Here is a 23,115-nt window from a genome sequence, read left to right on the forward strand (position 1 = left end):
AGGAAATAGTTTAGGATAGTATATACACTTGGACACTCATTTATGATTAAGTTGTAAAATTTCATGGTCAGAATGCAAAACAAAAGAGCAAGACCAGATGCAAACTGTGGTGTACATAACCCTCCTGCCCCTGCACAGATGGATTATCTGTTCCTGAAATTACCTACAATGCTCAGGACCCACTCACAACAACCAGAGCTAGATTTAAAGGGAGATAGCCATTTGGTTTCATGACTTGTAGATCTATGAGAGTCCCTGAAACACTGCTGAAAATATAACAAGAAAACACTTTGATTAGTCTCTTGGGTTTGCAATTCATCTTTCCCCAGCACATGTTAAAATAAAAACAGATGGTCACTAAAATGCGTCTATAGCAGAGCTTTTGCTGCTGAATGAAGTATGCAAATTAGGCCATGACCATCTCATTGCTCTTTCTCTTCTTTTCCCTCTTATTGATTTTCTATTTCTTCAAACGAAATGTTACTGGAGAATCCCAATTAAAGGAGCTTGGAATGTATACCCAGGGAATTTTAATTTTTAAGGAAAACCCTCAGGATGATTCTGAATCACGTGTTCTAAAGACCTACAGAGAAACACTGTCTTAACCTTTCAAATACTGGCTTGGCTTTTCCCACTTCATTGAAATAATTTTTCAAAGACACCTGCCATTTTACAATCTTCAGATTTCTAATACAGGTTGCCTTTCTCGACCTCTCTGAAAAAAGCCTTCAGGACCCACTGATTAACCACATTCTTTTTCTGAAATTCTCTCCTCCTTTGACTTCTGAATCCTGGAGCAATACTAGCTGCTCTCCAGACTTGAGAGGTGATGTAACATCATGAATATGAGCATAGACTCTGGAGCCAGCTTACCAGGGTTCGGGGTCTGACTCCACCTCTCCCTAGCTAAGAGACCTTGGGCAAATTATCTTCTTTGTCTCAGTTTACTGATCTACATAATGGACACAAACTACAGTAGCTCACAAAAATATGATTTAATATACATTTAATTACATCCCTAGCACAAAGTAAATTCACAACAAATATTACCCATTATTTATATTTCTGACACCTTCATTATCTTCTTAGGATATGCTTTCACTTCCTCCTATAGGACAAGAATGATATTTTAAGGTTGCTTTCCCTCTTCTTTCTTTTGGATATTTTATAACTCCCTCAGTTGTAGCTCTTATATCAACGAGATGAAACTCCATTTAGTAGCACGAACTGAATAAGTACCTTGGTCAAATTATCATCTTTGTTACCCACCCTCCAATTAGATTTTCTTCAGTCTTAACATTTAACTGCACTACCCTAAACTAATGTAACAATAGTCACACAGCATACAAACAGGGTTCTTTTTTTTTTTTAAGATTATATGTATTTGACAGAGACACAGCGAGAGAGGGAACACAAGCAGGGGGAGTGGGAGAGGGAGAAGCAGGTTTCCCGTTGAGCAGGGAGCCCGATGTAGGGCTTATCCCAGGACCCTGGGATCATGACCTGAGCCGAAGGCAGATGCTTAACAACTGAGTCACCCAGGCGCCCCATACAAACAGGGTTATAATCTAGAAACTTACTAAGTCTTCACTCAAGCTATATTCACTATTTTATTTCTCCTGCTAGTTATATATATTGTACCAATTTTCTTTGTTAAAAGAGTGCAATCTTCTTTGGAATTGGGAAATATGAATTATTTATCAGAATTACTATTGCATACACAGGTTTGTTTAATATATGTTAATGAAGTTAAATATTCTTACATTAATTTTTTTTATTCTTCTCCTTTTGAAACCATACTTGTTTTACCTGTAAGTCATTGATTAGTTCATACAATCTTCTACACTTGTATACTTTTATTTAGCCATTGAGATAAAATCTTAAAGGAAAATCGTATGTGTTTTTTCATCACATACTCTCTCTGAAGTAAAATCTTAAATTGAAATTTACATTCATTTTTTCTCTACTCTAAAGATTGACAAATCTTAAGTGACTAATAAATACATCTTGCTCATATTTTGATTTCACCATTGTACCTGATACAAGTAGTTGGAAATGGGCATGCATATGAAATCTGTCCTTTGTCTTTCTACCTGTGTGCATAGTGTCAACCTCAATCTGGATGGTCTTGACACCCATTTCAGTTCCCCAAGAAGAATCTAACTGCATATAAAATGTCAGTAAACAGAACTGTCTTTACTGAGGATTCCAGAGGTGAGACATAAGAGAGAATTACAGCACACATTACAAAGTTAATAAATTAAAATTTCAGACTAGATAAGTCTGTCCCCTCTATCACCTTGTTCCTGACCCCAAGAAGACATTCACTTTCTGACCTGTCTGGCTCCGAGTCCCCAGACTCATTTGTTCTTCACTTGTCTACAATTAGGTTGGGCAGGTCAGTTATATCCCATCTCTAACTGCAAACCAACATAACTAAATTCATCACAATGTTCATCAAACACTGAACTGCACCTTTAAGGCTATTTCAGATTAATCTTAGAGGTATTCTGAAGTTTTGTTGGAAATCGAAATTATAGAGCTTTTTTTTTCCCCCTACCTCTGTGGGTTTCTGTATTTGTGTTTAGATTCGGGATTTTACCTCATTCTCATCACATTTTTGTTATATATTCCAGAAATTCCTATTTTACTCTTCACTGTGCAGTGCTGCTATGGATTTATTTACTTTTGTTCTCAATTTTTTTGTGTCACATCATTGCAATTTTGGAAATAAGAAGAGGAAATAGATGTATCTAGGTTGCTATTTTTGAAAATTACTTTCTTACCCTCTTACCTCTTATTCAAAGACTTAAAATTAATATTTTGAAAGTCTATTTAATGAATTAATCTAAAGTGCCAACTTACACACACAAACACACACACACACACACACACACACACACACACACTCATACTACTGTTTAGTGTTTCTGAGAAACAAGCACAAAATGATGAAGCATGCCATGCCTGGGGTGACGCTATAGAAACTTCCCTATGCCAATTTAAATAGGGTTGGCCTCCACATGCAAACTAACCTATTTAGGAAAGGGAAATTTATACATAAAAGCACCCCATTTCCATTACCTACTAGATGTGTTACCGTGGGCAAATTATTTTTAGGGGAAATATAAAGGAAACAGAAAACTAATGAAAAAATGTGCCCTTTCAAACACAGAAAAGTGAAAGTGATTATTTTCCTATGACTGGAGAATAGAAACACTAGAACTGGAAGATATTGCCGGGGAAGTAGTTAGTGTCTGAAAGGGGCAAAAGGTGAGGAAATGAGAGAGAGTTCAACCTGTGCTAAACAGATTTGAAGTTCAGATGCACAAATGAATTATTCTGTACTTCAGTTTATGCTACCACTGCTAGAAGCTCCCAATTCTTCAAACCTCCCCAAACAGACACACACATATACACTTAGAAAATTATCAATAGAAAACTCTTACATCCCAAATAAATACTATTCTCAAGCTAAATGGCATGCATTTAATTCACTCTTTTTTTTTTTTTCTTAAGGCTTCTCTCTTAGTGGCCGTTTCACCTAATTTTTCATGAATAATAACATTCGTGAAGAACTAGAGTACACTTCTACTGGGGTGGTCTCCGGATAGGGGTCATGCTGGATTATCAGCCTCAGATTTTAAAACATCACTATTATCACAGTAAAGAGTTTTCTTAGAGATATAGACTGGATAAGAAATCTCTGTGTTGATAAAAATGCTACTATTCAATGAAATTAATGTTAAGTCCATGGGAACCACGTAGCTAATGGCTGGAATTCCACCTGTTTGAAATGATCAATGTGTCTTCCTTTCATGGAGGAAAAAAAAAAAAAAAGTTGATAACCGAAGCCAAAAACCTACTCAAAATCTGAACATGGTAAAACTAGCATTTGTCATTTTCTCCCATATTTTCATCCTTCAATGACAAAAAAGAAACTTGGTTCACTCAAGAACAAAATGGCTTATTACACAATGCTGGACAACTTAATATCAGCATTTTTCATTGTCTCCCTTAGACTGAACCTTCTAAAGAACATGGTCTAGAAGAGAGAAGCTTGAAAAAGCAGCATTCCTTATTGCCATGTCACAGTATGTCATATACTAATATAGATAAGATATTATTAAGAAAGCAGTTATTATTGTTTAATAAAATGACCCCAAAAGGCATTATTACTAATCCATAAATGTACTAGTAAGTTCTAACTAGTCCATGGACGTTCGACAAAAGCACAAATAGTCCTTGGAAATCAAAAGGTGAAATAAATTTTTCTATAAATGAGGAATTTATTATAAAATCAAGGTCTGAAGTAACAGAAAATTCTATGAAGCTATTTTGAATTTTTATTAACCACCAATGTTGCAAGAGAAGGCACCTCTTATAAATTGAAAATCCACTGACACTTGAAACCTCATCTGGGACAATCAATGGAAAGAGAAAAGAAAATAAATCAGTGAGAGCTCGAAAGGAAAATTTTTTTTTAGCTTTTCTGTTAAATAAAAGAAAATTTAATGCTAAGAGGATAGATAAGAGCAACAATATTCTAGATTTATGTTCTACAAAAACAATGAGCACTGAAAGACTCTAGAATACTATTAGATAAAGCTGAATTATTTGATAGCCGTTTCAACCCAATAAAAATGGAAAACCAGGCTTAATAAAATAACTCAAATATGACAAAGGTATTATGAATAAAATAAAGTTGTCACAATAGGTCAACTTGTTACTCAATCCTTTAACAAGCTTTAATGAAAGCTTAACCATAGTGAGTGGGCACATGAAATTGAATTAAATTAGTTGGTCATAGAAACTTTAAATACCCTGAAAGTTTTACCCTTCATTACATGTATTCCAAAATGCTCTTATGAATCAAAGGAGCATGTTTATGCTAATCTTCAAGTTTTAGTTTTTAGATAAAAATATACTTTTATCTTAGCATATTTATATACTCTTAGTATACTTCATTTTAATACTCAACTTTATACTTCCTGAAAATCTTATAAAAACCCTATATGCACAATAAAAACCTTAAGGTTTTTCCATTACAGAATATATCACATAATTGGAATATAAAATGACAAATGTGAGCAAAATCTCAATATTTAGCCAGAAATCATAACTCCATTATTAATTTCTTTAGAGTAATTTAAAAATTACATTAATAAAACTGTGTGCTCTGCAAACACTATTACATTATCATGCATGTAATAGTGTACATCCAATATTGCTTACTCCTATTTATTTGCATACCTGATAGAATTGTGACAATTTACATGAAATTACCTTTGCAGGACTCGGCGATTTTTATTTTAGTTTTGTACATTTATGAATAGCCCAAATGGGACAATATTATTTTTATCATCAGAAAAATAATAGTTATTTGCAGAATTTACTTCTAAGTAAATACAAAATTAAAGGTGTTCTCCAAAGGGAAAATTAGTAAGTCATGCAGTTTGTACTGGAATTTCTTTATAGTTTTCATGAGAGGGTGAGGCATGGAATCTCTGGAATATAATAAAGTCTACACATTTAAGCAGCTTTTAACTACAGAATACCCTTTTGCCACTTCTGTATCTTCTCATCTTTAAAAAAATGTGCAAAAAAAGAAATGTATTTCTGGAATAATCGTGATAAATTATAAAAGACCAATTTACATGACTCTATGCTCTACAAAATATTTTCAGCAGTTAGATTTGGCAAAGAGAATTTAAGGAAACATCAGATTTGTTGTCATAATGTAAGTTAAGTAGTTTAAAAAATAACATAACTCAACAACATAAGAATACATCCAAATGTATAACACAATTTTGTGACACTAGAATTTAAGTTTACCAGGGAAATTTGTATGTTGCTGATAATGGAGACATAGGCAATTTTATGGGTAGAGTTATTTGGCAAGCGTCTTAGTCCCTTTGATTCTTGGCTATGTTATTTGTAAAATAGAATAATATATGCTTTGCAGAGTTGTTGATTGGGGTTTAATAGATGATATATACGACACCTGGAAAAATAAACACTAGCTCACTTTTTGTTCTCTTTGCATTTTTTGTGACAAAGCTTATATTCAGGCATCAAACAGACAACACAGATGGAGGAAAGTATTAAATTTTGTTGCTTTTGCACAATGAAGCATATTATGCATATTACTTATTAAGATACAGCAAGCATTGGTGGTGTCTTAGCTAGATTTCCAGGAAGTAGATGCAGATGATTTTGTGGACGAGCGGTAAATGGGGGATCTACAGCTGTGAGGCACGAGGAAAGCAGGACTGGATAAGGGGTGAGATGCAGCTCTGACAGTATTGCCACAGTAGCATCAGCAAATCTGAAGCTGGAATGGCCATTTAGAGCTGTCTACCCACTTTTGGGGCAAAGAGCTGGGACTTTTTGCAGGCTGCCCCCAACAAGGGAACAAGTTCAGGAGAGGTAGCTCCTTTTGGCTGAGGCCATGCTTAGGGAAGAACCCAGCAAGCAGCACTCCCAGCTCAGCAGGAGGGACATTGGAGACTCAGGACAGCATGCACCCAACGGTGGAGCACAGGTTCCATATAAAGACTTCTACAAAGAGTGCAGCACTGTCAGAAATTAAAGTTAAGTCTTACCTGTGGGGACAGTGGCCTATTAATTAATTAGTACACATAATACATTTTCTCACTGTGATCTTCAGATGATCATTTTCTGTAATAAGTGGGATGACATGAGAAATGCCTCATTAAGCTCAAAAATACAGAAACCAAATTTTAGATATGGTGATTGTCTATGTTGTTCACTCTTGTTCTTTGTAGTGTGCGTTAGGAGATGCCTTTAGGCATGTAATTATACAACACTCTTCATTAAAGACAGAAATGATAGTATGTTTCCCTCCATTTAGACAATCCCAAATTAATAATAATAATAATAATTAGCTCCATGTCTATTATTTATTTTATTTGCATCCTTAAAAATAAATCAATTAGGTACAAGGCTGGATGAATTCAGGTAAACATCTCTGTGGTCATATTGCTTTCTTAACACTACTACGTTTAATTGTTCACCATCTGAAATCTAGATTGAAGATTTTCTAAAATGGAAGCAGTTTACAGCAGTCCATTTTGCAAGTATGCACATTCAAGAAGAAGAATAAAACAATTTCCATATCTTTCTCTAAAGAAAAATGATAATGTTCTCAACTAAGAATTTATAGGGTCCTTTATTTGTAGGAATTCCATGTTTAGTTTGGTTTCTGCGTGGTAAAGGAATTACCATTAATAGATACAGAAGGTTTGTAATTGGGCTCCTTTCTTATTCTGAACAGGTCTAAAAAAGCACACTTTTAGAGTGGGGAGATGGAGGAATATGTATAAGAAATAATATGTTTCTATATTAATGTAAGGTACCAACTCTGTTGTGAGGCTCATTGCCCATAGTTAGATCCACCTGCAGATAAAGGTGAGCACGCCTCTGAAGTATCATTCCAGACCAAACTAATATGACCTAAACCAAGTGTTCTTATTAATTCATGGTTGTTTAACTGACTTTTACTAGAAAGGGCCTGGGAAAAAAATACAAATAGAAAATGTAGCAATAAATTTTGTTAAGCCTCGTATTGATCAATACATTGTTGGAAATACGATAGGATTTTTTTATGTTCTCTTGAAATGATTTCTCTTTTTGAGTAAAGAAAAGCACAGTTTCTGCAGAATATTCATTCTGAGGAGGCAGTAAACTTCAGAAGTGTAGGTATGTAAATGAATAAGACCTGAGTTTGATTGCTAGTTTGACCATTTAATTGTTGTGTGAACCTCATCACACTATTTAATCGATTTTATCCTTGATTTCCACATTTATAAGAAGTAGATAATGGCAACATTTCTGTGGTTGTAAGGAAAAATTAAGTAAGAAAACGCATATAACGACTTTACCACAATACTAGCCCATAATAAATGCACTGATAAAATGATTTTAATATCATCAACTTTAAGGGAACTCATTCCTACTATTAGGATTTGAAAACCTTTGACCATTCTAAATTTTGTCTGGGACTGTCTCTGATTTGAGTTTCTAAGCCAGGCATGACTTTTGTCTCAGTTTCTTTCTATGATATCATTTATTATTCCTCCAAAAGAGGTTTGTCAATATAAACATAGGTGAAGGAAAACACCAAAGCTGGCACCATTACCTCCAACAATACAGACTTAAAGAAAAACAACTTGAAATTGAATCATACTGTGCTTCAGATGTTTGTACCCAAATGTCAAACATAAGAAGAACATAAGTTCAAAACAGAGGCTGTGAAATATATATATTTTAAAACATGACTTAAGAAATAATTGAACTAGTCTTACTAGTTCAACCTAGGCCTATAGAATTGAGTAATTCTCAATTATTTTCTGATGACTATTTTTGTTTTTTTACATGTCTTTGACCAATAACATCCAAGATTAACTCTTTGCCATACATTAGAAAGAGAAATATGGAGTCCTAGAATTTCTATTAGAATATTTTAGCTTAGCCATACTAAAAAACACAACGCAAGGCAGAAATAATTTCCATTTTAAAAATGTACTATTTTTCTTCTCATTATTTGGTAGACTTGAAGCAAACTATAAATTTATATTAAAAAATCTTCATGATGCCAAACCATGACAACAGATCAAAACTTAGTCTCATTTTTAAATGCCACTAAAATTTAGACAAAATATATCTTATTTATCAAACATGAAGCATCTAACCAGAATACAATATTGTAACATTTTCTTTGATATTGATTTAGCTTTCCAAAGGAATCCACTCCTCCTCTCCCTCACCTCTCCATGCTTTTTCTAATAAAGTTGCATTTGTTTCCAAAAATATTTTTGTGCTACTTTTAAAATCTGTTTACTCCAAAACTCAACATGCACTTTCAAAAAGTACTCTAAAACAATTAAACAAACCATGAATTTTCACTAGCAAATTCAAACAACCTGTAAGTACTGACAGATCATACTTTATTGTTAAAACACCTAGTTCATAAGATATGTATCTTTCTCAATTTAACTGCAATCTTACTAACTTACCCCTGCCCCTAACATGCAAAACCAAAAACTCTAAATACTGTTTTATATAAAATTTAAAAGGATATCCATTTCCAAAGAAACTACACTAAAGCTGAACATCAAGGAACTCTAACGTCAACTTTTTCGAATTGCAGCAAATATCTTGGAGGGCCGTGATCACAATACTAATACAATAAAATACATGCAACAAACAAAATTTCCCCTTTTCATCCAAAACACTGTGAGAGATTATTTCTTTTAATGTACTGTGCTGATAAAGCTTTTATTTAACGTTCTGTCCTGGTTTTAAAAATAGATTAGTCCATTCTTTTATATTTACATCTGCAGGTACACAAATAACTTAAGTTGATGATGTAAAATTGAGAATATATTTTTAGAAAAACTTACCATTGTCATTTTTCAGGATCCCATTGCTCAGTTGCTTTAATCTCTTTTGATGTGATTTGCCATTGTAGTGGATTTGTGCTTGAGCTGCCGAATTCAGCTGAATGTTACAAACATTGCACAAAGTGAAATTGGTATGTTTCTTTTCTCTTTCCGGTTTTTCTTCAAAGTCATCAGGTAAAAATTCAGCCTCACTTTCTCCATCATGTGTACATGTGAAATCTAGGGGTACAAAGGAATTTATGAGCCGGCTGATCAAGACTTCTGGACTCTTTCATAGTACTGAATTGGGTAGCAAATGAGCATTCTTCTAGATAATAAGAATTCAAAATTTCCACTTACTCCCTTTTTAGTACATCGTTTTCATACTATCCAAAAGTAGATAGCTTCTTTAATGGAATACAAATGAGAAATATTTCACTTTGGTTTTTCTACGTCAGATAGTGGGTTAAAGCTCTGACACGGGTCTAGCATGCATTATTTCATGCAATCATTTGACAATAGAATAGGCACTATAGATTTTCCTGTGTCATCGCTAGAGAAACTAAGGTTTGGAGTAAATAACCTGCCTAGGGTCACACAAAAAATAAATGGTACAGTTGGGATAAGCATTCAGTTTTATTAATCTCCAAATCCCAAATTCTTCATCACCTTGTTCTCTAGCATGTATTAAAGTATTAGATATATCTCTTTTGATTCAACTAAATAACTTTCTCTTGTTTTTCTATTCCTTGCCTATCAAGTAAAGTCATTTACATCTGGATGGATATATTCTACAAATACAAAAATGCTGAAACTGTTTCAGTACCTAAAATTTTGTATTTTATACCTGGAACACAAAAGAGATTCTGAATACCCAAAATACCTTTGTAGGTAGGGTGCAAAAAGTGTAACTTACCCATGGGTCACAATGGAATATATTATTTTGGGATAAATATATGCTTTGTATACTTAAATCCAAGAGAAAAGGGCCACAGACAATTCCAGTACCTCTGGCTTTAACATGGTAATAAGTAAGTAACTAGTGCAATACATATTTTACTATTCATTTAGAAATTACTTAAAACAATGGCTTTCTAAATTTTTTCTGTGTTTTCACTACATGGGACTGTGTACAACTCTTATGGTCCAGATTTGATATCCCCATCCCAATTTTCCAGATTTCTCAAGGATTTATTGTCATTGATTATATGGGCAGAGGAAAGCAACAATTCTTTTAACATGCATTTATTAGTTGCCTACTGTGTGGCAGGCAATCTCCTAGGTGCTGGAGATAAACTGATAAGCAAGATGAGGATGGTCCTTACCATTATTCAACTTACTGATAATGATAAGAAGGTCATTAGAAGATGGGCTTTGGCATCAGGTGAATGAGGTAACAAATGTCAACATTATTTTAACAATCAAAATTTTCCTACTAAATCAAGCCAAACCCCTAATACTTGAATCTCTTAAAGAATATTGAAGTATCTAATTTCCAAAAGGAGTAAAAGTAAGAATATAATTCATGCTTTTGGGAGGACCAGTTTATTTAAAATATGTTAACCTCTTTTTAATAAGGAAGCTTCCTCTTTCTTACTGATGTAGCCCCTATTACAAAATATTAAACATATAATTTATGTGGTCATACTGAAAATAGAGTTTGTGAAATGATTACATAATCTTAGTTAAAGCAAAATATATACTAAACATATTAGCTTTTCTTATTTTATTTTTTTAAAGATTTTATTTATTTATTTGAGAGAGAGAGAGCACAAGCAGGGGGAAGTAGAGGGAGAAGCAGACTCACCTCTGAACAGGAAGCCAAATGCAGGGCTCCAATCTAGGACCCCAGGATCATGACCAGAGCTGAAGGAAGACACTTAACCACTTAACTGACTAAGCCACCCAGGTGCCCCTAGCTTTTCGTATTATATATTTTGAAAAGGAATTTAAATATCTACTCCAGGTTTGTATTCAAAACTTTTCCCTTCTAGAGCTGATTTATATTTTTAAAGTCTTTTATCTCAAACATCATTAAGTAATGAAAAAGATTAAGTAAATGATGGTGCATTTACTCACGGTGATATTGTATACCCAATAAAACAGATTGGAAAAATTTAAACATGGGAAATTCTTTCTATATAATTTAAAAACAAACACAAGGTGTAAGTTTACAAATGTTTACAACTATCTAAAACACTAAATAAAACTTAGAAAAAAATGATAGTAATTAATTCTGAATGGTGAGACTGGAGTTGGCTTTTTTCCTACATCTTTTCCTCATTTTCAAAATTTTACATAATGACCACTTACCACACTTATTATTTTAAAAATCAATATATTTGAAATAAATAAGGCAAAAAAGAGAACCTATATCCTATTTAATGAACGGTAGGTTTGTCAGAAGTAGGCCAGACTACACAGACATTCCCAGTACATGAGCCTTTGTGACACATCATTTTTAATAAGTATATGCCTATGTTTGGAAAGAAACATTTTCTTCCTTGATTCACATTTCCACCTTGACCTATAAAATAAGAATGTCTGCCAAAAATTTAGTGGGAGAAAATACTGAAGAAGAAATTTTCTACCAAGGCTATGATATATATTTGCTTACACATGAGGGTTTTCCTCATCACTAAAGAAAGTGAAGACTAGGTCACCAGAGTCAACAATTAATTTTGCACTGGGAAGGGGTGAGGTAACAACTCTTAAAGGAACTAGAAAGTAGGATATATTAACTATGTGGCATGAACATTAGAAAAAAGGGAAACCTTGAATAAATTCTTGTGACTAGGGTGTGACATCGCAAAACATTTATAGAATTTGCAAGAAAACAGCAATGTTTCTGATGGCACTCTCTAAAGTAGGAGGTGATATGCATAAGTAATCTTTATTCCTAATATAGTAAAATTATCATTTAACTTCTGGAAGGGAAATTTTGCTCATTTGAGTTTCACTGAGAAAAAAATTCAGTGGTCCTACATAGACTTTAGGTAACTAAGCTTGGAACCCAAATTATTTTATCGGTTAACTCATTCTTTTTCCACCTAACTTCTATTCCTCAGAACCACTGAAGACACTATGAAAGTCTGTGGCTTTACACAATAATGTGGATCTAGACTGTATCATGCAATAGGTTTCAGGATTAGAGTTATCTTAGGGATGATTATTGTAGGAATTAAGTATTTGCTTGTGTGTGTGTGTGTTTTGAATTTTGTAGACAAAAAGTTTAAATTAATCCTATGATTCACAGAAATAAAAGGTGGGTACATAAGAGAACTCACCTTTGGTAAGCTATATTAAACCATATATCTGAGCATAATTTGAGAAAAATAAAAGTGGAAATAATATTTTTCTGGGAAGCAACAAGGTTCCTGAAGTTGATTTACAGTACATTGTTTTGGTCCACTTGGGAACCTTCTAAGGTAGAAGCTGAAATGTCATAACTTGAACCAAAGCACCAGATTTTGGTGTTAAGACTGCCCTGAAAATTGCTGATCTTTTCTTCTCCATACCACTCCCAGGGTAACAGACCTTAACCCTGGTTTGGTGTAACCCAGCTTATTAATAATCACAAATTGGAGAATAGACATAGAAGCCAATTGAAGGAGTTCCCAATGACCAAAGCTGGAACAACCAACTAAAAACCATATTTTTGGATTATACTCCAAAGTATAAAATACTTTATACTTTAAATATAAAATATCAATGAATACATACTGATAATAAAAAATAAATGGGGAAGAAGATGCAAACCCCCCATAAAGAAGTGATCCAAATAGTTTAAATAGATACCTTCCTCAAGAAGGATGGAACATAACTACCTACCCCTTAAAAGCAGGCTACACTTAGTGACTTGCTTCCAAATAAAATATGGAAAGAGGAGAAAAGCAACTCTATAGTGAAGAAACTTGACAAAGACTACCTCAGCTATGTAATCAAAGCAAACAGTGATAAGTCATGTTGACAGCATGTAACCTTAAAATGACGTGTTGAGAATGATTTTTCACCTCTACATGTCTTCCTCACAAAAACACACAACCCAAGTCAAAGCATGAGAAAACCAACAGAAAAAAAAAAAAGAAGGGCATGCTACAAAATACCTGTTACTCCTGAAAACTCAAGGTCTTCAAAAACAAAGTTTGAGAAATTATCACAACCCAAAGGAGCCAAAGAAAATATTAAAAGTAAATGAAAGGTGGTATCTTGGATGGAATCCTGAAAGTGACTCAGAACACTGGGTAAAAAATAAATAAATAAAATAAAATCTAAAAGTATGCAGTTTCATTAATGTTAATGTATTATTATTCATCCATTAGTTGTGACAAATGGGCCATACTAATCTGTCAACAATAGAAGAAACTGGGTGGGTGGGGTATATGGGAATTCTACTAACTTGGCAACTTTTCTACACATCTAAAACTATCCCAAAAGATTTATTTATTTTAGACTGGGGAAAGGTCAGGGACCATTCTCTGTCTTCTTGATGCATCAAGCCAGAATTTCTTTGGAACTTTTGTACACTAGGAAAGAACTAAGAAAGAAGCTTCTCTTCTTTTCCTCATCCCTTGCTCATTTATCTCCAAGCAGGAAAAATAAATTGTGTGATTGGGAGGGTGAGGGAGGCCCATGTGTGGCCCACAATCTTGGCTCTGTATTTCAAATTCACTTAAAATTACATTTTCTGGGCTGGCTCAGTCAGAAGAGCATGTGACTTTTGATCTTGGGGCCATGAGTTTGAGTCCCACATCAGGTGCAGAGATTACTTAAATTAAATTAAAACTTTTTTAAAAATTACATTTTCATCTCTTCTCAGTTGCCATATGTGAAGTTAAAGTGTAAAGGCTCACATCTTTGAATGGAAGGCCCAGAATTTTCCAGCTGCCCTACATATGACTGGGGAGGTAAATGCAATTCAGACAGGAAAAGGTGAGAAATCCAATATGGACCATGGTTCCAAGCCATTTTCTTGAATTCAATTTGTCTATTAAATAACCAACCAACCCATTAATGAAAAACTTAACACACCTTAACTGAGGCCTTTTTTCTATTTATGATAAGTTCCAATCAGAATGAAGAATAAGCTATTCACACACACACACACACACACACACACACACACACAGTGTTACCCAACCAATCTCCATGTAATTAAGAATTCAGAAACTCCACTTTTGGTTAGTATTTCAACCCTACCAAAACCATCAATAACCATGAATATAAAATTAGAAGCATTTACAGGAGTGTGTATTATTTGACAAACAAACCTAATTTAATTGAGTGGAAAACTTTCTCCATAGATAATTTCAGTGTTTTATTTCAAAGTTAACAAGCCAGGTTCTACTGTTTTGCCCATAGTTGCCTTTATCCCTTGTTCTTGGATCTGCTAACTTATCAAAATGATAAGCCTTTAAAATTTCAAGAATCTTAAGGTTCTACAATATTATGAAGTGACAGTAGATAACATCTGCCAACAGGCAGGTTAGAGCACAATAAACCATACCTTAAAAGGGGTTTTACAAATGACCTATAAAATCATACAATAGTAAATGGCATAAATAAACTAAACTAAATGATTACTGCTTTTTCGATGGCTTCTCCTACCATAGAATTTTTTTTAAGTGAAGTAGATAGGGACTTAAAATATAGAACACATTTAGCACAGACCTGTTTCTATAAATAGTGGCATAACTAAATAGCAAACACTAAAAATACCTTTAGAAACCTTGGTATGACCATGTATGTAGCAGTCATTTGTCATTAGATGAACATAAAATATACATTTGATCTATAGATATGAAAAATGAATAGTTCAGGTGGATAATAGCTAGCTACTAAAAAACCAGAACTCATACGTTCTATTAATAAGCAGTTTTAATTCCTTGAGTTTTGATAGTACTTATACAAGGATAAGAGGTGAGAAATTTTGTCTATTTCTTTCAAAATCAATTTCTTTGAGAAAATAAAAGCAAACATCTAAATACTGTTCAAATGTAAGACAAAGTTTGTTCTAAAATATTATCTTTCTGAAGAGGAATCTACTGATATTAAGTTCCTTACAGAGTCTACTATATAATAAAGAGCTTTCTCAATTGCTTTATTATGAAGAAAAAGTACTTTTGGGGGAGGACATGAAATTTTAGACCATTTCACTTAAAGAGAAATTGTACTTGTACAATCTGTACAAATCCTTATAATAGAGTTTGCAATTCATTCTTCCATGACTTTACTTGACTGGCTCAATAAAAAAGAAGGCAAAAAATAAAACAAAGATTTAATCATTATTTGTGAGAATAATCTCATAACTACAACTGTAAGATGTCATTCTGAAGAAACATTTCAAAGGTCATGTTAAAAATCAGAGAAAAGTTGTGAACATCTTGAATAAGTATTCACAGGGCAAAATACTCAGAAGAATAGTACTATACTACTGTTACATGACTGGATACTGGTTACTTGGAATAAAATTTCCAGAGACAATATTGTAAATGGATTTTAAAAGCACTCATTTAATTTGATACAACTTAAAATAAAACAGCCATTAGGTATCTGAAAGGTGATTCTAGTGATGACAAACATTGTTGTCAAAGGTTTCAATGAAGTTGCTTCTTGAAATTAGAATCATAAATGAAATATAACAAGCAAATATTTTATTTTTTTTAAAGATTTATTTATTTTGGAAGAGACAGAGCATGAGAGGAGGGAAGGGCAGAAGGAGAGATTCTTTCAAACAGACTCCCTGCTGGGCTCCATCCCACAACCCATGGAGATCATGACCTGAGCTGAAACTAAGAGTTGGACGCTTAACTGACTGAGCCACCCAGGTGCTCTAACAAGCAAATATTTTAAAATCTAATCGTCATTCTTGAAATTTATGGAAGAAAGTCAATCATTCTTTTCTCTTCTTGGTAGAAAAATGAGGGATTTAGGGGCCCCTGGGTGGCACAGTCGTTAGGCGTCTGCCTTCGGCTCAGGGCGTGATCCCGGCGTTATGGGATCGGGCCCCACATCAGGCTCCTCCGCTGGGAGCCTGCTTCTTCCTCTCCCACTCCCCCTGCTTGTGTTCTCTCTCTCTCGCTGGCTGTCTGTCTCTGTCAAATAAATAAATAAAATCTTAAAAAAAAAAAAAAAAAGAAAAAGAAAAATGAGGGATTTAGTTTTATTCAACATTTCCCTAAATTAGGATTTACATAGTCTAAGTTACAACTATAGCTATATAGATACAGATAGATATTTCAGATACACTTCAAGAAATCAAATGAACTATTTCAGTAGTCAATTTTCCTCTGTTTTCAAGTCTAATTTAGAAAAAAATCATATTTTACTATAATGGTCAAAAATTAAGTATATCAATTATATGCATAACATATTAATTACATTTATAGCATTTCATCTTTGAGAAAATTATAGATCACAACATTCTTGTACATTTCAGTTTTAAAACTGTAAATAGTCCATAATTATGTAATTATTTTAAAGTATCAACGTAAGAACAACTTTGCATTGATCTCATTCCCCACTAGAGTGCAGTATGAATTTAAAATTAAAACTACAGTATCCGGAGATTCCCATAACACTAGGCATAAAAATAGCATTACTGTAATTTTGTAAATACATACCACATACACACATATTCATATATACAATATTCATCTTTTGTGGCATGCATATATATAGTACATCTAATTAATTCCAAGTAAATTCACCAAAATTTAGCTACAAACCTTAGACATTAAAAATAAACTGGAGGAATATCATAGAAAAGCAGACATTCTAAATCAATCTAATCATCATGTTACTATAAGTTCTCTATTAATGAGCAGCAACTGTTTTATATAGTTTTCCGACTTAAATATCAGTGTGGAACTTTAAAAATTAGGACAGTTTAATTAGTATTATCTTACTTTTATGATAGGAAAATGATATTATAGAAGATTACATGAGACAAGTCAAGGTTAATGGATAATTATTTCAATTACAGTTTTTATTACATCATGGCATTAAACCAAATGTGTCAGTCTCAACAAGATTATGGTTTTCACAAGGTGAAGAAAGGCTTACTAAATATTCAAGGATTCACGTACAAAATTAAACTGGGAATGTCAGGATAAGATACAGAATGCAACTTTTAAATATACTCTTTTCCCTTTCTTAGGCAGTGGGCTTTCAGAATTGTAAACTGAGAATCAGAATTTTTAGTGTGAGGCCTCAAATAAAGAAAACCCTACCTTACTCTTCAAGTGACCCATCATGAAATCATGGCTAGACTATCTTTGAGACCCAGCAAGAGCTCATTGTTTAATCTCAAAAATAAAAACAAAGGCAAGTCTTATCTTTTTAATAAAAGGCATTCTATTAAAACCAATATTCAGTAGATGTACCTTAAATTTCAATGTAATTAATGTCATCTCTTAAAGTTTCAAAATCCTATTAAAAAAACTTCATAATGACAATATATTTTTACAAATAAGGCACAGATATATTCTGGCCTTTTAAAATTATTTTATTATTATTATTTTATTTTAGGAATCTCTTTGAAAACAGTCATGACTTCAGGGCCTTCTTGGCAAAATCTGACCCCCGGGATTTAAGCTATCCAGTATCCCGGCCATGCTACCAGGGTGTTGAGGCCAGATTATGAGCCATGCTTCTGAGTTCCCACGCTATATTTTTTATGATGCTGTTTTAAATATTAACCCTATTCCCTTGAAAATGCACCAAATATCTTTGTGCTTTCATCTGTATCCTACTTTGCATCTGAAAGAGCTTATATAAAACTTAAGAGTGGCTTGCCCCAGAAAAACTTCTGAAGACCTAAATTAGAGAGAGATTTCTTTGGCTTTTATCTGATGAAAAGTTCTGTGACTGAAGGTACCAGGAACCCAGAATATCAGTGAAAAATGATTTGACAAACATATTTAAAGCCCTTCCTCTGTGTGCAGCGCCTTTTAGGCACTTGGGGATATTAGCACTCCCAAAAAGCAAATATCCTAGTACTCTGTGGAGTTTGAGAAGAGAGTGAAAATGTAGGGTATATTGACTTTAGGATGACGTGATGATCAGTTCCATGCCAAGAAAGAGTAAAACTGGTATTTATTGCAATTAAGATTTAGATTTGCAAATTCAGCAGTTGGATGCTTTAGTTATTCATTTATTTCAAGAAACAGCTTTGCCTTTGTCTTATTCATAATACTTAAAGTCCCAGGATTTTTTCTTTCTTTTTTTTTCATGGACTTTATCTTCTACAGACATATTTTGATATTTGTGTGATTTCAGCTATTGTCTATGTCTAGTTTTTTTTATAATACAGACTTTCTCATGATATACAGTTTTATCATAACCATTCTTATGAATGACATAATTACTCTTAGTTCAATATTCCTTTCATACACCCCTGTCCTGGTATCAAAGGATTACAGGAGATACTACTGATAATTCAGAATATCTTCAGACTGCATAAAAATATTTTCTCATATCAAATGAAAGTTCCCTGAAACAATTTGTGCATTCCAACTGTGGCAGACATGCTCTAAGATAGTCTTAGTCATAGTAGTCAGACCTTTGCATAGTCTACTCCCCTGGGGTATGGGCAGAACCTGTAACTTGTTTCCACCAATAGAATATGGCAGAGGTGATGGGATGTATGCAATTATGCAAATATGATAATGTTACATAAGATGAGATTGTAATGCCCATCAGGTGAAGAGATGCTAGCTTTGAAAAAGCAAGCTGCCAAGTTACAAGCTTCCCTATGGATAGGTCCACTTGGCAAGGAGCTTAGGGTAGTCTCTGATCAGTAGCCAGGAAGAAACTGAGGCCATCATGACCAGCTGAATGGTACCCAAAAAATGAGTGAGGAAGTGGTTTCTTCCCTAGTCAAGCCTTAGATGAGACCAGAGCCCTGGCTTATATCTTGTTAAACAAGTTCTAGAAACCTAAAGGAATTAAAAGGTCTGCCACCACTTCCTTTAATCAGCTTTCTTATTCAGTATTTCATGTAGCCATTAGCCCTGTGCTCTCAGATGATATGTTTTGTTTAGAGCTGTTTTGTTCCAGAACTCTTAAGCCCACACAAAGTAATTGGTATGTCCCTGAGTTATTTGATTCTGAGTAAGAGTATTTTAACTAGCCAATCAGACAACTTTTATGTTTAGCCTTTCTCTTTTTGCTCATCAGCTGCAAGTTGACAGAGGACCCAGAGAACCCAGCTAAACGTCTGGATTCTTGATGCTTAGAAGCTATGAGATCATAAATCTGTGCTATTTTAAGCCCCCCAGTTCACTACAACAATGTTATACAACAATACATAACTAATATGGCTACTAACTCTTCTATATTCTATCAGTAAAATTTGGAATTAACCCAAATTTCCAAGGAAATGTATTTGTTAAGAAAAAGTCCTCAACAACTTACCACCACAGCTTTTTCAAAAAGATTTAAGTCATTTCTTCCTTAAATACTTCCATTTAACACATATCTGCTGTCTCTGAACTCCACACATATAAAACATATTCAAGTAAAACAAATAGAAAAATATTCCCCCCATGAAGGTCTAAATCACCTGACGTATATCCATGGCAGACATCACTAATTAATTATGACACTCTTCCCTTCCAAGCCTGGATTTGTTTTCACACACTCAACACATCAGTGCAGGGATCCACAAATTGTTCAGATTTGCCATATAAGTTGAAACTGTATTTTCTATACAAAATACATTGACTAATATATCACTGTCAAATTTGACCTAAAAATCATTTCAAAAATGAGACAAAATTTAAAAAAATAAGACAAAACTATGTAGTAGTCATTTTTTCTTATTTAACATAGTTTTTCCATTACCAAGATGATAAGCTTGAAGATCATTAATTAAGTTTGTAGAGCTCAATAATTCTAGACCCAATAAAAACAATCCAAGTTTTAAATGACTTTGTTAAATTATAGCAGTTATTATAAATAAAAAGTTATGCAGGGTGTTAAATTTAAGACAGAACACAACTATACACATAAACAGGGTTTTTTTTGTGTGAAGACTTCAGTAAAGATTTCATTATACTCATGTTTCTCAAATGCATTATATTCAGATTTAAGCTCCAAATAGAGACATGACAGATGTGAATATAGGTCTAAGAAGAGATGTGAAAGACCATTAAATGTTAGATAGCGGATTCATAAATTTAAATTATAACAAATTAGGTTTCTTAGACCTAAAAAAAAGATTAAGAAGAACCTTAATAATGTTCTTAAAATATGTAAAGGAATATTACTAAATTGAAGGTGGTTTTCATTTCTCTTAATGAAAGAATAATACTACATGACTTTAAACTACATCATGAATAATGTAGGCTACATACAGTACTATCATTAAGAAAGTTCTTTGCTGGGTGTTTTTCTTTTCTTTTTGTTTTTTAATAGACTTTTATCCATTTAGAGTAGTTAAAATGAAATCCTTTTAAAGATAAAGAGATGGATTCTGCTCTTTTCAAAGGCTCTGATCTCCAGAGAATGAAACATTTCACTAACAAAGATTCTTCAAGAAATGAAGTTTCTTACAAAAGTATATTTATATCCCACCATTAATACATATTTTTTCATTAATTTTTTTTTAGTAGTCAGGGCACTGGGTGGCCCAATCAGTTAAGCATCTGCCTCCAGCTCATGTCATGATCCTGAGGTCTGGGGATAAAGCCCTGCATCTGGCTCCTTGCTCAGTGGGAATCTGCTTCTTCCTCTCCCTTTAACCCTCCCCCAGCTTGTGCTCTTTCTGTCTCTCTCTCCATATATACCAAATGAATAAATAAAATCTTTAAAAATTTTTAATAGGCAAATAAATTATAATTTCCCCTTTGAATGTTGCTTTTTAATTGAAATGGAATTTAGCAAAATATTGGGTCTCAGAGCAATTAGAGATTTTTTTTCACTTTCCTTGTAGTTTGGGTTTTTTCTTTAATTCAATTTTCAACAATATATGTATTTCATGTTTTTGTTATTTTACTTTTATATTCCAGAAAACGTTAATTAAAAAAATGAAAGTTCTAATTTTTATTTAGGTTAAGATTTGTTGAAGAGATATGGGATACAAAATCACAGTTTCACTATATCAACCTGGATTTTACCTAAACATCAATTCTAATTCTCTGGTGAACCCAAAGATCACTTTAACGAGCTCTGAACATGAATTCATAGCATAAAGAGCAAGGCTTATCCTTGTGTACTTATCCTAACATTTTTCAGGTGTGTAGTCTCCAGAAATTCCTTCACCCCTCTGGCTCTGTTTCCACATTTGTAAAATGAAACAGATGGACAAATGATCTCTGTTTCCTTCAATGCTACAAAATGTAGCCCAGTTTGGGAAAGTCATATTTTACACTCCTACCCAGGTTTCCATTATTGACCTCACTGCAACATTGTGTTTTCCCTTTAGAATATTTTTTTCAATCTGATATTTGTTTGAACTTCAAGAGTTGATAAATGATTTTCACATCTATTTTCTCAATTAATTTTCCTCTAATTGTGCCAGATTTCAAATCTTGAGCAATGTATGTTATATATTAATTGATTAATTCATTTATAAAACTACCGCTTTTAATTGATTAATTGTTAAGAGTACTGCTTTTGCACAGCAAAGGAAACCGTCGACCAAACAAAAAGACAACCTACTGAATGGGGGAAGGCATGCAATGTCTTGCAAATGATATATCCAATAAGGGGTTAACAGCCAACTAAAATAGTGATCTCATTCAACTTAACAACAAAAAAACAAACAATCTGATTAAAAAATAGGCACAGGACTGGAATAGACATTTTTCCAAAAACATACAGATGGCCAACAGACATATGAAAATATGTTCAACATCACTCATCATCAGGAAAATGCAAATCAAAACCATGATGAAATATCACCTCACACCTGTTAGAATAGCTAAAATCAGGAAGAAAAGAAAAACATGCTGGTGAGGATGTGGAACAAAAGGAACCCTCACGCACTGTTGGTGAGAATGTATTGGTACAGCCACTCCAGAAAACAGTATGGAGTTTCCTCAAAAAATTAAAATTTCTGGGTATTTACCCAGCAAAAAGAAAATACAAACAAAAAAGATATATGCACCCCTATGTTTACTGCAGCATTATTTACAATAGCCAAAACACGGGAGCAACCCAAGCATTTACAATAGATGAATGGAAAAGAAAAATGTAGTATATATACACAATGGAATATTACACAGCCATAAAGGATAAGATTGTGCCATTGGGAAAACACGGATAGACCTCAAGATATTATGCTAAGTGAAATAAGTCAGATGGACAAAGCCTAATACCATACAATTTCACTTATATGTAAAATCTAAAAAAATAAATGAATAAACAAACAAAAAGCAGAAAACAAAGAACAAACCGGTGGTTGCCAGAGGGAAGAAGGGAGGGAGGGATGGGCAAAATGGGTGAAGGGGAGTAGGAGATAATACGCTTCCACTGATGGAATGAATACATCATGGAAATAAAAGGCACAGCATAGGGAATATAGTCAATGATAATTTAATAGCATTGTATGGTGACAGACAGTAGCTACACTTGGGGGAGCACAGCATCATGTATAAACTTGTCAAGTCACTATGTTGTACACCTGACACTAATGTAACATTGTACATCAACTGTACTCAGATTTTTTTTAATTTTAAAAAAAAAGGACTATTGCTTTTGATTGATA

General features: G+C 33.4%; 1 protein-coding gene across 2 annotated transcripts in view; it reads right to left on the reverse strand.

Annotated features, from left to right (window-relative positions):
* Positions 1-23,115, reverse strand: part of ZNF385D (zinc finger protein 385D) — an 849,127-nt gene that overhangs the window by 619,712 nt on the left and 206,300 nt on the right. For both annotated transcript variants that reach the window (XM_040636861.1, XM_040636860.1), the window contains exon 2: positions 9,426-9,644. In XM_040636861.1, coding sequence (XP_040492795.1) covers positions 9,426-9,644 — 219 coding nt within the window. The remainder of the gene's footprint in view (positions 1-9,425; positions 9,645-23,115) is intronic.

The sequence above is a fragment of the Ursus maritimus genome, unplaced genomic scaffold (genome assembly GCF_017311325.1).
Source record: "Ursus maritimus isolate PB19 unplaced genomic scaffold, ASM1731132v1 scaffold_20, whole genome shotgun sequence".
Taxonomy (NCBI): Eukaryota; Metazoa; Chordata; class Mammalia; order Carnivora; family Ursidae; genus Ursus; species Ursus maritimus.